The sequence below is a fragment of the Cnephaeus nilssonii genome (assembly GCF_951640355.1).
Source record: "Cnephaeus nilssonii genome assembly, chromosome: Y".
NCBI lineage: Eukaryota > Metazoa > Chordata > Mammalia > Chiroptera > Vespertilionidae > Cnephaeus > Cnephaeus nilssonii.
In genome coordinates, this window is record NC_137096.1 from 1,654,603 (window position 1) to 1,667,308 (window position 12,706).

At 56.6% G+C, this 12,706-nt stretch overlaps 1 protein-coding gene across 3 annotated transcripts in view; it reads right to left on the minus strand.

Moving 5' to 3' along the window:
- Window positions 1-2,571: 2,571 nt before the first annotated feature.
- The window catches only part of ANOS1 (anosmin 1), a 70,475-nt gene continuing 60,340 nt past the window's right edge, over window positions 2,572-12,706 (minus strand). For 2 of the 3 annotated variants that reach the window (XM_079766087.1, XM_079766086.1), the window contains 4 exons: window positions 11,599-11,764; window positions 8,559-8,779; window positions 5,387-5,525; window positions 2,572-3,502 (listed from right to left, as the gene is read on the minus strand). In XM_079766087.1, coding sequence (XP_079622213.1) covers window positions 3,441-3,502; window positions 5,387-5,525; window positions 8,559-8,779; window positions 11,599-11,764 — 588 coding nt within the window. In that variant the 3' untranslated portion in view covers window positions 2,572-3,440. The remainder of the gene's footprint in view (window positions 3,503-5,386; window positions 5,526-8,558; window positions 8,780-11,598; window positions 11,765-12,706) is intronic. The other variant, XM_079766088.1, reaches the window with a different exon arrangement.

Consider the following 12,706-nt stretch of genomic DNA (forward strand, 5'->3'; position numbering starts at 1 on the left):
CTGCCTCCTGCACACCTCCTACTGGGGATGTGCCCGCAACCAAGGTACATGCCCTTGACCGGGAATCGAACCCGGGACCCTTCAGTCCGCAGGCCGACGCTCTCTCCACTGAGCCACACCGGTCAGGGCTATTTTTGTTTTTTTTTTTAAAAAGAACAGACCCATCTCAGGAGAGGGGGCTGGGGAATCGAAGAGATAGGAGATAAACAGGGACCCAGACAACGGGGTGGGGAAGGCCTGGGGAGGGCTGGCGTGGGCTCGAAGGGCCTGATGGGGAAACACCCGCCATCCTTTCAGGATAAAGACACGTTTTTTTAAAAAAACTGGAACATCCGAGCCTGCCTCTGCCTGGCCCCCGTGTGTCCGTATCCCCCTCGATCCATTCCACCCGCAGGCACACGGCGTGGCGATGTCTGTGTCCACACTCAGAGCCACAGCTGGATCTGGAGGCATCGTTTAGTGGAGCCCACGGCTGGGGTGGGGGTCGGGGGAGGGAGGTCCAAGTCACTGGGGCCCAAACAGACGCTTCCGTGCGACGTTGAGCCTCCTCGGTCTGCAGGGGGGACGTGTGTGTGACCGACCGTCCGCCCCGTCTCTCTTGGCGGCCTGCAGCCCTGCCCGCGTGTTCCAATTACCCTGGACCAGAGGTCGGCAAACCCATGAGTCCACAGAGCCAAACATCAACAGGACAACGACTGACATTTCGTTGGAGAGCCACATTTTTTAAACTTCAACTTCTTCTAACGCCACGTCTTCAACACAGACTCGCCCAGGCCGTGGTTATTTTGTGGAAGAGCCACCCTCCAGGGGCCAGAGAGCCGCATGTGGCTCGCGAGCCGCGGTTTGCCGACCACAGGCCCTGGACCCTTCGGAACAGCGAGGGCTCCACGCGTCACTCAGAGCCGGAGGAGGCGGGAGTCACGGCTCTTCCTCAAAGCTCCCCGACCCGGGGGGCTGCGGTGTGGGGAGCCTCTGACCTGCCCAGGTCAGGGGTCAAACGTCCACCTTCCAGCGTCACATGAATGGGAGGCTCCGGACCGAGTCCCAGCAGCCATGAACTATCTTCTTTCCTTCCTCCTCCCACCCACGTCTCTGGGGTTCCTCTCGGGGTCTTGGTTTGTTAGATATTACCGCTTTTTAAAAACGAGTTTTTATTGATTTCAGAGAGGAAGGGAGAGAGAAACATCCATGAGGAGAGAGAATCATGGCCCGGCTGCCTCCTGCACGCCCCCTCCTGGGGATGGAGCCCGCAACCCGGGCATGTGCCCTTGACCGGGAATCGAACGGTGACCTCCTGGTTCTGAGGTCAATGCCCAACCACTGAGCCACGCTGGCCGGGCATTTATTGGGGTTTTTTTTTAGCCAATAAATGGACACAGCCCACCGTGCGGTTGCAGGAGACTTTATTGCGGCGTCCGTATGTACAAACTCTCCAACGTGAAAATAACGTATCAGAGCACATCGGGTTATTTACAATAACTTTTTGGGTTGTTGTGGGGTTTTTTTTTTTACAATTTTTTTTTTTACAAGATGACGTCTCTAGATAACATGACACACACACACACACACACACACACACACACACGGAACATTCTAATTACAGACATAAATAAATTATGGCGTTTACGTGGCCCCTGGGAGGGACGAGAGTCCCGTGGACTCTCTTGGTGGGCGGTGGCCGGCGGTGACCTGCGCGTTAGGATTAAGTAAAGGAAAGGGAGTTAGGACGTTTAAGGCTCGGTTAGCCGCTCTGGCCGCGGGGGGACCTGCCGAGATATTCGTTAGACGGTAAACCGGGAGTCTGGCCAACGGAAGCACAGAGGAAGTCGCCGTCTCTGAGTTTGGTGGTGTTTTTTCTTGTTGTTTGATATACACACGGAGTGGCCAGATGATGATGATCTCTGTACGCATAATAACCTGACCACTCAGTGTGTATATATATATATATATATTGGAGGCCCGGTGCATGAATCCGTGCATGGGTGGGGTCCACCCAGCCTGGCCCGGGGGAGGGGACATGGGCGGTTGGCCGGCCTGCCTGCTGGTCGAACTCCCGGTCGAGGGGACCATTTGCATATTCGCCTTTTATTCTATAGGACAGACACGGAGTGGCCAGATGATTATGCGTTCAGAGATCATCATAATCTGGCCACTCAGTGTGTATATGTATATATATATTAGAGGCCCGGTGCATGAATCCGTGCACGGGTGGGGTCCGGCCAGCCTGGCCAGGGGGAGGGGACATGGGCGGTTGGCCGGCCTGCCTGCTGGTCGAACTCCCGGTCGAGGGGACCATTAGCATATTAGCCTTTTATTCTATAGGAGAGACACGGAGTGGCAAGATGATTGTGCGTTCAGAGATCATCATCATCTGGCCACTCCGTGTATTTTTTATTGATCTCAGAGAGGAAGGGAGAGGGAGAGAAAGAGAAACATCAATGATGGAGGGAATCACGGATCGGCTGCCTCCCGCACGCCCCCGACTGGGGATGGAGCCCACAACCCCGGGCATGTGCCCTTGACCGGGAATCGAACCGTGACCTCCTGGTGCAGGAGGCAGCCGGTCCCTGATTCTCTCTCATCATGGATGTTTCTCTCTCTCTCTCTCTCACTCTCTCTCTCTCTCTCTCTCTCTCCCCGTCTCTGATCAATAAAAATATATATATATTTTAAAAAGAACAGGCCCATCTCGGTAGAGATGTGAGAACATGCATTCGCTGGGAGGCTTGCCATTCCAGCGAGAGGCTGGGTGAATTCTCAGAGTCACGTGAGAGCGTTCACAACACCCAGCGGCCGGGGTCTCGTGAAGGAAGGGGGGAGATCTAAATGAGAAATCGGGACCCTCTCTCGCCGCACTCTAGGCTGAAATTGTAAAAATGCAGCCGGGGAAGGAGTTTTCGTTTCTCCAGGGGGCCTACGCGTAAGTGAGCTTTGCGAATGGAATCGGTCATTTAGTGTAAGACGTTCCATCGGCGCCCAGCCGGCGTGGCTCCGTGGTTGAGCGTCGACCTGTGAACCAGGAGGTCAGGGTTCGATTCCCCGTCAAGGGAGCATGCCCGGGTTGCGGGCTCGATCCCCAGTAGGGGGCGTGCAGGAGGCAGATGATCCAGGATTCTCTCTCCTCATGGATGTTTCTCTCCCTCCCTCTCCCTTCCTCTCTGAAATAAAGGAATATGTCAGAAAGTAAATGAAAACGTTGGTCTGGTGAACACGACGCCTGGAGGGAGGGTGAGCTGGATGTCGGTCCCGGGAGCCCGCGGGTCTGAGACGACGCGGAGTCGGCTGGCCACGCCACGCGTGGACACGGAATTCGCAATTGGCTGGGCCGTGGCTGACGCCGACGCAGACCTCCGTGGGGCGCTGTGTCCCGAGGCCTCAGTGGAGAGCAGGTGCCTGGGGGTGAGTCCGGGGCACGCCTGTGGCTACAGGCCCAGGGCGGCTCAGGGCCTCCGGGGAGCCGAGCGGTGGTGGTGGTGTGGGTGGCGGTGTTTCAGGGGGGGCCCTGGGGAGAGACGAAAACACCTGTGAGTCCCTGCGCCCCCCTCGGTTCCCGCCTGACCCCCAAAGGACGCAGACCGCTCCGTCCCCCCTCTCCCTGCCCGGGTCTCCCCACGTCCCTTCTTTGTTGGGTAAAAGCATGAGTCGCAGGAAAGGGGAGACCAGCTCCTTCCCGGGACCCTACGCTTCCATCAGCGACCCCCCCCAAATTCTTCGTCCGGCTCAGACGTTTAAAAATGAACCAATTTGCAAAAAGCAAATGCAGATTCTTTTAATACATTTTTTTTTATTTCAGAGAAGAAGGGAGAGGGAGAGAGAGAGATAGAAGCATCCATGATGAGAGAGGATCATGGATCGGCTGCCTCCTGCACGCCCCCACCTGGGGATGGAGCCCACAACCGGGGCGTGTGCCCCTGACCGAAAATCCAACCGTGACCCCTTGGGTCATAGGTCGACCCTTAACCACTGAGCCACGCTGGCCGGACTGATCCGTCATTTTTAAAACATCAGGAGTTAATCTAGGATTACTTCTCCATTATTTTAAACTAGAGGCCCGGTGCACGAAATTCATACACTCGGGTGGGGGTGGGGGTCCCTCAGCCTGGCCTGCACCCTCTCGCAGTCCGGGAGCCCTCAGGGGATGTCTGACTGACGGCTTAGGCCTGCTCCCCGCGAGCCCGGCTTCTGGCTGAGCGGCGCTATCCCCCTGTGGGAGCGCACTGACCACCAGGGGGAAGCTCCTGCGTTGAGCGTCTGCCCCCGGTGGTCAGGGCGCGCCATAGCGACCGGTCGTTCTGCCATTCGTTGGATTTGCATATTAGCCTTTTATTATACAGGATCCACACACACCTTTAGACATGGTTCTTTTTATATATATTTTTTTTTATTGGTTTCAGAGAGGAAGGGAGAGGGAGGGAGAGAGGGAGAGAGAGAAATATCAATGATGAGAGAGAATCATTGATCGGCTGCCTCCTGCACGCCCCCTACTGGGGATTGAGCCCGCAACCCGGGCATGTGCCCTTGACTGGAATCGAACCCGGGACCTCTCAGTCCGCAGGCCGATGCTCTATCCACTGAGCCAAGCCGGCTAGGGCTAGACATGGTTCTTAAGGTTACCTGGATGACAGCAAAATGTGTGTTGAAAAATCAGCAAGATGCTCATTATATAGTCGGTAACAGTATTTAACGACAATGTTACTGGATTCGGCTCATTCAATTGGGGTCATATTTTGAAGAAAACGCACATCATATATTACAGTAAAATGTACATAATAAAAATATAAGCTTCTTCGCCGAATATTATCTCCTGTACTTCATAAGTGAAATTCTTAATTTCGAGAACATTTCTGATTCCTGTTGATTATAGATTTTTTTTCCCATATGTATTTATGGTTTAAAAGACAAACAAGCCCTGGCCGGTGTGGCTCAGTGGATAGAGTGTCGGGCCTGCGGACTGAAGGGTCCCGGGTTCGATTCCCGGTCAAGGGCACATGCCCGGGTTGCGGGCTCGATCCCCAGTAGGGGGCGTGCAGGAGGCAGCCGATCCGTGATTCTCTCTCATCGTGGATGTTTTTTTCTCTCTCTCTCTCTGCCTTCCTCTCTGAAATCAATAAAAACATATTTTAAAAAGACAAAGAAAAGCATGCATTCTATATAAAATGAAAGGAAGGGTAAAAAGGAGAAGACAGGAAGGAAGAAGAAAAAGAGGGCGGGGAAAAGGAGTTAAACTTCGACCCTACGATGGATGCTAAAATAAACCCGCGTGAGCAGACGTGAATGGGGAGAAGGACCCCCCGGGGGACTCGAACCCCATCTCCCAGGCCTGCTGCGATGGGTGCTGGGTTTCCCCCAGGACCGTCCCCGTGTGGGGAAGGGAGGCGGCTCTTACCGTGCACCGGGGGCGGGCGGTCGGGGGTCCGGAAGGTCTGCAGGGTGGCCGGCCCCTCCCCCGCGGCGGTCAGCACCCGGACCTCCAGCCGGTACAGGGTGGCCGGCCTCAGGTTGGGCACCGTGAGGACGGGGTGGCTCTGAGGGGGACACCGAGCGAGAGGCTCGTCAGAGATGGTTGGGAAGAAAGACACACCGCGGGCCCGGCCGGCTGGTGTGGCTCAGTGGGTGGAGCATCGACCTGGGAACCAGGCGGTCACGGCTCGATGCCCAAGGGGGCGTGCAGGAGGCAGCCGGCCCATGATTCCCTCTCCTCATGGATGTTTCTCTCTCTCCCTTCCTCTCTGCAATCAATAAAAATACATTTAAAAGAAGAAGAAGAAGCCCGGACTGGTGTGGCTCAGTGGATAGAGCGTCGGCCTGTGGACGGAAGGGTCCCGGGTTCGATTCCGGCCAAGGGCATGTACCTTGGTGGCGGGCACATCCCCAGGTGGGGGCGTGCAGGAGGCAGCTGATGGATGTTTCTCTCTCATCGATGTTTCTAACTCTCTCTCCCTCCCCCCTTCCTCTCTGTAAAAAATGGATAAAATATATTTAAAAAATAAAAGCTCACACCCTGGCAGCCCAACACCCTTGGCAGAGCTCAGCCCTGGGGCCACTCCCGGGTCACCCTGGGACCCCACGGCCCAGGTCTGGACCGGAGACTCGCCCACGGCCTCTCGCGATCACGGGCAGGTCTCGCCATGGGAATTCCTGACCATCCCGACTTCCGGGAGCCAGCCAACTGCGTTCCTCAGAACACACGATACCCATCAGCCCCCACGGCCAAGAGGGTGTATTTTTATGTCAACACGTGCTTCTCAAACTCACCCACACCCAGCCCACTCCCAGCATCCCTCTCTCATGCCTCACCCACACCCAGCCCACTCCCAGCATCCCTCTCTCATGCCTCACCCACACCCAGCCATCTCCCAGCATCCCTCTCTCACGCCTCACCCACACCCAGCCATCTCCCAGCATCCCTGCTTCCTCATGCCTCACCCACACCCAGCCCACTCCCAGCATCCCTGCTTCCTCATGACTCACCCACACCCAGCCATCTCCCAGCATCCCTCTCTGCTGCCTCACCCACACCCAGCCATCTCCCAGCATCCCTCTCTGCTGCCTCACCCACACCCAGCCATCTCCCAGCATCCCTCTCTCCTGCCTCACCCACACCCAGGCCACTCCCAGCATCCCTTTCTCATGCCTCACCCACACCCAGCCCACTCCCAGCATCCCTCTCTCCTGCCTCACCCACACCCAGCCCACTCCCAGCATCCCTCTCTCATGCCTCACCCACACCCAGCCCACTCCCAGCATCCCTTTCTCATGCCTCACCCACACCCAGCCATCTCCCAGCATCCCTTTCTCATGCCTCACCCACACCCAGCCCACTCCCAGCATCCCTCTCTCATGCCTCACCCACACCCAGCCCACTCCAGCATCCCTGCTTCCTCATGACTCACCCACACCCAGCCCACTCCCAGCATCCCTTTCTCATGACTCACCCACACCCAGCCATCTCCCAGCATCCCTTTCTCATGCCTCACCCACACCCAGCCCACTCCCAGCATCCCTGCTTCCTCCAAGTCAACCACACCCAACCCACTCCCAGCATCCCTTTCTCATGCCTCACCCACACCCAACCCGATCCCAGCATCCCTCTCTCCTGCCTCACCCAACCCAACCCACTCCCAGCATTCCTCTCTCATGCCTCACCCACACCCAGCCCACTCCCAGCATCCCTCTCTCCTGCCTCACCCACACCCAGCCCACTCCCAGCACCCCTTTCTCCTGCCTCACCCGCACCCAGCCCACTCCCAGCATCCCTGCCTTCTCACGCCGTGGGACTTTCCTTCCGGGTTTGGGTTCTTTCTTTTCATTTTGGAGCAGGCGTTGGCAATAATGAGGGCATTTGTGAAGAGGGTGAAAGCCCACAGGGGGGTGGGGGGGTGTTTTTCAAGCCAAGTCACCGAGTGCGTGGGAGACGGGCCAGCTCATTAGGGGCCGGAGCGGATCGGAAGGGGGCACAGGAAGAGAGACAACAGCTTCTTTTTGCTCTTTTCTCCCCAATTTAGACCACTCGCTGTGTGTTTGTGCACTGGGGCGAGAGGGTCACGGGAGAGTAACGGTAGAAAGAAAGAGTCTAACTCTCGTACAGTAACGATGGGAGAAGGGGCTCGGGTCCCAGAACCTGTCTAGAGGGCAGTTTATTCTTTTTTAAAAATATATATATTTTTTATTGATTTCAGAGAGGAAGGGAGAGATAGAGACATCAATGATGAGAGAGAATCATGGGTCGGCTGCTTCCTGCACGCCCCACACCGGGGATCCAGTGTGCCCGGGCATGTGCCCTGACATGGAATCAAACCATGACCTCCTGGTTCATGGGTAGATGCTCAACCCCTGAGCCACGCCGACCGGGTTGTCCGTTTTCTTGCAAAATGAAACACTCATGCTCTGGATAGTGGTACTCCGTGGTTAGAGCATCGGCCCGTGCCATCAAGGGTCTTGGGTTCCACCCCTGGTCAAGGGCACGTGCCTGGGTTGCAGGGTCCAGCACCGGCCCTGGTTGAGGTGCATGTGGGAGGTCACCAATCCATCTCTCTCTCTCTCTCTCTCTCTCTCTCTCTCTCTCTCTCTCTCTCTCTCCTTTCCACTCTCTCTTAATATCAGTGGGCTTGGCGGACTCGGCTCAGTGGTTGAGCATCAACTTAGGAACCAGGTGGTCATGGTTCGATTCCCGATCAAGGGCACATGCCTGGGTTGCAGGCTCGATCCCCAGTAGGAGGCATGCAGGAGGAAGCCGATCCATGATTCTCTCTCCTCATGGATGTTTCTCTCTCCCTCTCTCTCTCCCTTTCTCTCTCTAAAATCAATAAAAATGTATATTTTAAAAAATCAATGGAAAAATATCCTTGGGTGAGGATTATCGACAATAAATAAATAAGTAAGCGAAACATTCAGAAGGAGAAAGGTGGGAATAAGACTCCGTCACACAGCGCGAGGCATGGCGGACATGCCTAACCCTGGCTGCCATTAGAACCGCGTGGTGAGTGTGCGGGGGACAGAGAAATGGGGGGAACACGGACATGGCGGGGTGGGGACACGGACACGCCGGGGGCACCTACCGCGGGCAGGATCTGGGACTGCGAGATGATGCTGTTGGGCAGGCTGTTCTGCCGGCTCTCCGTCGTCACCTCGGCCCACGTGACCTGGAAGCCGGTCACGGGCTGGTAGAGGTTGGCCTTGGCCGTCTTCCAGGCGAAGTGGCCCGTGACGTTCCCGTCCTGGACCGTGAAGGAGGCGGAGAGGTCCTCGGGCGTGGCCAGCACTTTGGGGAGGACGTGACCTGTAGGGGTGGGGAGGTGGAGCCGGTGAGGTAGGGGGTGTGGGAAGCTATCAGAGAAGTGAAAACAAGGATCCCGGATCGCTGGTGGACCTTGAGCCCCTGGCAAGGGCCAGAGTTATGCACCAGTTGTTTAGTCGTCCAGACAATGGGGGCTCAAGTTATTTCCTGACCAAATAGGATCGCTGGTGAACTTTGAGCCCCTGGCAAGGGCCAGAGCTATGCACCGGTTGTTTAGTCATCCAGACAATGGGGGCTCACGCTATTTCCTGACCAAATAGGATCGCTGGTGAACCTTGAGCCCCTGGCAAGGGCCAGAGCTATGCACCGGTTGTTTAGTCGTCCAGACAATGGGGGCTCACGCTATTTCCTGACCAAATAGGATCGCTGGTGAACCTTGAGCCCCTGGCAAGGGCCAGAGCTATGCACCGGTTGTTTAGTCGTCCAGACAATGGGGGCTCACGCTATTTCCTGACCAAATAGGATCGCTGGTGAACCTTGAGCCCCTGGCAAGGGCCAGAGCTATGCACCGGTTGTTTAGTCAGTCGTCCAGACAATGGGGGCTCAAGCTATTTCCTGACCAAATAGGATCGCTGGTGAACTTTGAGCCCCTGGCAAGGGCCGGAGCTATGCACTGGTTGTTTAGTCCAGACAAAGGGCTCAAGTTATTTCCTGACCAAATAGGATCGCTGGTGAACCTTGAGCCCCTGGCAAGGGCCAGAGCTATGCACCGATTGTTTAGTCGTCCAGACAATGGGGGCTCACGCTATTTCCTGACCAAATAGGATCGCTGGTGAACTTTGAGCCCCTGGCAAGGGCCAGAGCTATGCACCGATTGTTTAGTCGTCCAGACAATGGGGGCTCAAGTTATTTCCTGACCAAATAGGATCGCTGGTGAACTTTGAGCCCCTGGCAAGGGCCAGAGCTATGCACCGATTGTTTAGTCGTCCAGACAATGGGGGCTCAAGCTATTTCCTGACCAAATAGGATCGCTGGTGAACCTTGAGCCCCTGGCAAGGGCCAGAGCTATGCACCGATTGTTTAGTCGTCCAGACAATGGGGGCTCACGCTATTTCCTGACCAAATAGGATCGCTGGTGGACCTTAAGCCCCTGGCAAGGGCCAGAGCTATGCACCGATTGTTTAGTCGTCCAGACAATGGGGGCTCAATCTATTTCCTGACCAAATAGGATCGCTGGTGAACCTTGAGCCCCTGGCAAGGGCCAGAGCTATGCACCGGTTGCTTAATCCAGACAAAGGGCTCAAGTTATTTCCTGACCAAATAGTCTCAGAGGAAATCTTTCTAATATTTACTGACCTTTAAGATAGTCTGTCTGTTACCGCAATTTCCTGCCTGCCTAAGAGCTAGATGTGCATCCAAAATTGAATAAAAGGTTGGCGAGACCTAGGCACCAGGGAAGTCCTTTCTCTTGCACTGGGCTTGCCCGCCTGGCCCCTAATATTTCCAAATTATTATTTCTTTTTTAAAAAAAATATACTTTATTGATTTTTTACAGAGAGGAAGGGAGAGGGGTAGAGAGCTAGAAACATCGATGAGAGAGAAACATCGATCAGCTGCCTCTTGCACACCTCCTACTGGGCATGTGCCCGCAACCAAGGTCCATGCCCTTGACCGGAATCGAACCTGGGACCCTTCAGTCCGCAGGCCGACGCTCTATCCACTGAGCCAAACCGGTCAGAGCCAAATTATGATTTCTTGTCTCATCTCTGTCATTGGCGTGCGGACCCTTCTCCAGATCCCAAACCCTGAACCACGCGGGACGTGGGTCTTCGCAAGGGGGACCGGGCACAGCGGGTGCCTTTTGGACAGGGGGTGTAGGCGGCCTTGTGTGGGGAAGACTGATGTGGTGTGACCTGCGTCTCGGCTCGTCTCTAAGCGCGGTCTCCAAGGACCAGCTCTGTGACACACACGGATTGCGATGGAGCCGGCCCCGAGTCACGCCACCCCGTGCAATGGTCAGAGCAATGGTCATAACCTCTCAATGGTCAGAATAACCCCTGGAGGTTATTCTCAGAATCCGGGGCTGGGAGACGGAGGAAGGATTTCAAAATCTGCCAGGAGGTGGCCGTTTCTCGGAGAAGAGAAGGACTGCCGTGGGGAGGGTCGATGTGGAGGTTGTTAGAAGCTTCTAGAAGGAGGTTAGGGGACTGCATGGGAGAGGCCTGGGATGGTTGTCTGCCTACAAGGCACATGCCCGGGTTGCAGGCTGCATCCCCAGTAGGGGGCGTGCAGGAGGCAGCCAATGCATGATTCTCTCTCATCATCGATGTTTCTGTCCCCCCTCTCTCTCTGAAATCAATATATGTATATATATATATATACTAGAAGCCCACTGCATGAAATTTGTGCACTGGGGTGGGGGGTCCCTCAGCCCAGCCTGCACCCTCTCGCAGTCCGGGAGCCCTCGGGGGATGTCCAACTGCCACGGAGGCAGGAGAGGCTCCCGCCACCGCCGCTCTGCTCGCCAGCCGTGAGCCCGGCTTCTGGCTGAGCAGTCCTCCCCCTGTGGGAGCGCACTGACCACCAGGGGGTAGCTCCTGCGTTGAGCGTCTGCCCCCTGGTGGTCAGTGCGCGTCATAGCAACCGGTGGTTCTGCCGTTCGGTCGATTTGCATATTAGATTTTTATTCTATAGGATATTTAAAAGTGTGTGTGTGTACATTTTCGGGACGGCCTGTACACGGTACGTCCCAGGTAGACAGAGGGTGCTGCCTGGGTTGAGGGCGCTGCGCAAAGCAGCTTGGAAATACGTGCGACGCGGCCGACCTCGCGGCCTGCACCTGGGAGCTCCGGTCCCCGCACCTGCTTCCCCGGGGCAGCTGGCGTGCGGCCGGCTCTTCCCCCGCAGCGCGGCGCAGGGCGGGGTCCGGAAGAACAGCGTCTCGGCGTGGCCCCGCGGCCGCGCTGGCTGCACGGTCACCTTGTACTTGCAGGCAAACGCCAGGTCTCGGAGGATCATGTAGTTTTCCTAGAGCGAGAGAGAGAGAGGAATGTGGCGGCGAGACCTCTCGCCGGACGTGGAAACCGCGGCAGGAGGCGAGAGGGTCCCCGCACCGGGGTGTTGCCCGACATCGGCGGGGGTGGGGGTGGTGTCATGTGGCTTCTGCAAGGAGCACCAGGCATCCTGTCCGGGCATTTTATTTTATGAACTAGAGGCCCGGTGCACGAAATTCGTGCATGGGGGGGGCGTCCCCCAGCCCAGCCTGTGCACTCTCGCAATCTGAGACCCCTCGGGGGGATGTCTGACTGCCGGTCAGACATTCCTCTTGCAATCTGGAATGCTAGCTCCTAACCACTGGCCTGCCTGCCTGCCTGCCTGATCGCCCCTAACCGCTCACCTGCCTGCCTGATTGCCCCTAACCACTCACCTGCCTGCCTGATCGCCCCTAACCACTCACCTGCCCGCCTGATCGCCCCTAACCGCTCACCTGCCCGCCTGATCACCCCTAACCGCTCACCTGCCTGCCTGATCGCCCCTAACCGCTCGCCTGCCTGCCTGATTGCCCCTAACCACTCATCTGCCCGCCTGATTGCCCCTAACCACTCATCTGCCCACCTGATCGCCCCTAACCGCTCGCCTGCCTGCCTGCTCAGTGCATGTCATGGCAATCGGTGGTTCCACGGTTCAGTCTACTTGCATATTACCCTTTTATTATATAGATATACTAGAGGCCTGGTGCACAAAATTCATGCACAGAGGGAGGGGGTATCCCTCAGCCCAGCCTGCACCCTCTCCAATCTTGGACCCCTCGAGGGATGTCTGGTGGGATCGGGCCTAAACGGGCAGTCGGACATCCCTCTCACAATCCAGGGCGGCTGGCTCCCAACTGCTCGCCTGCCTGCCTTCCTGAGTGCCCCTAACCGCTTCTGCCTGCCAGCCTGATCACCTCCTAACCACTCCCCTGCCAGC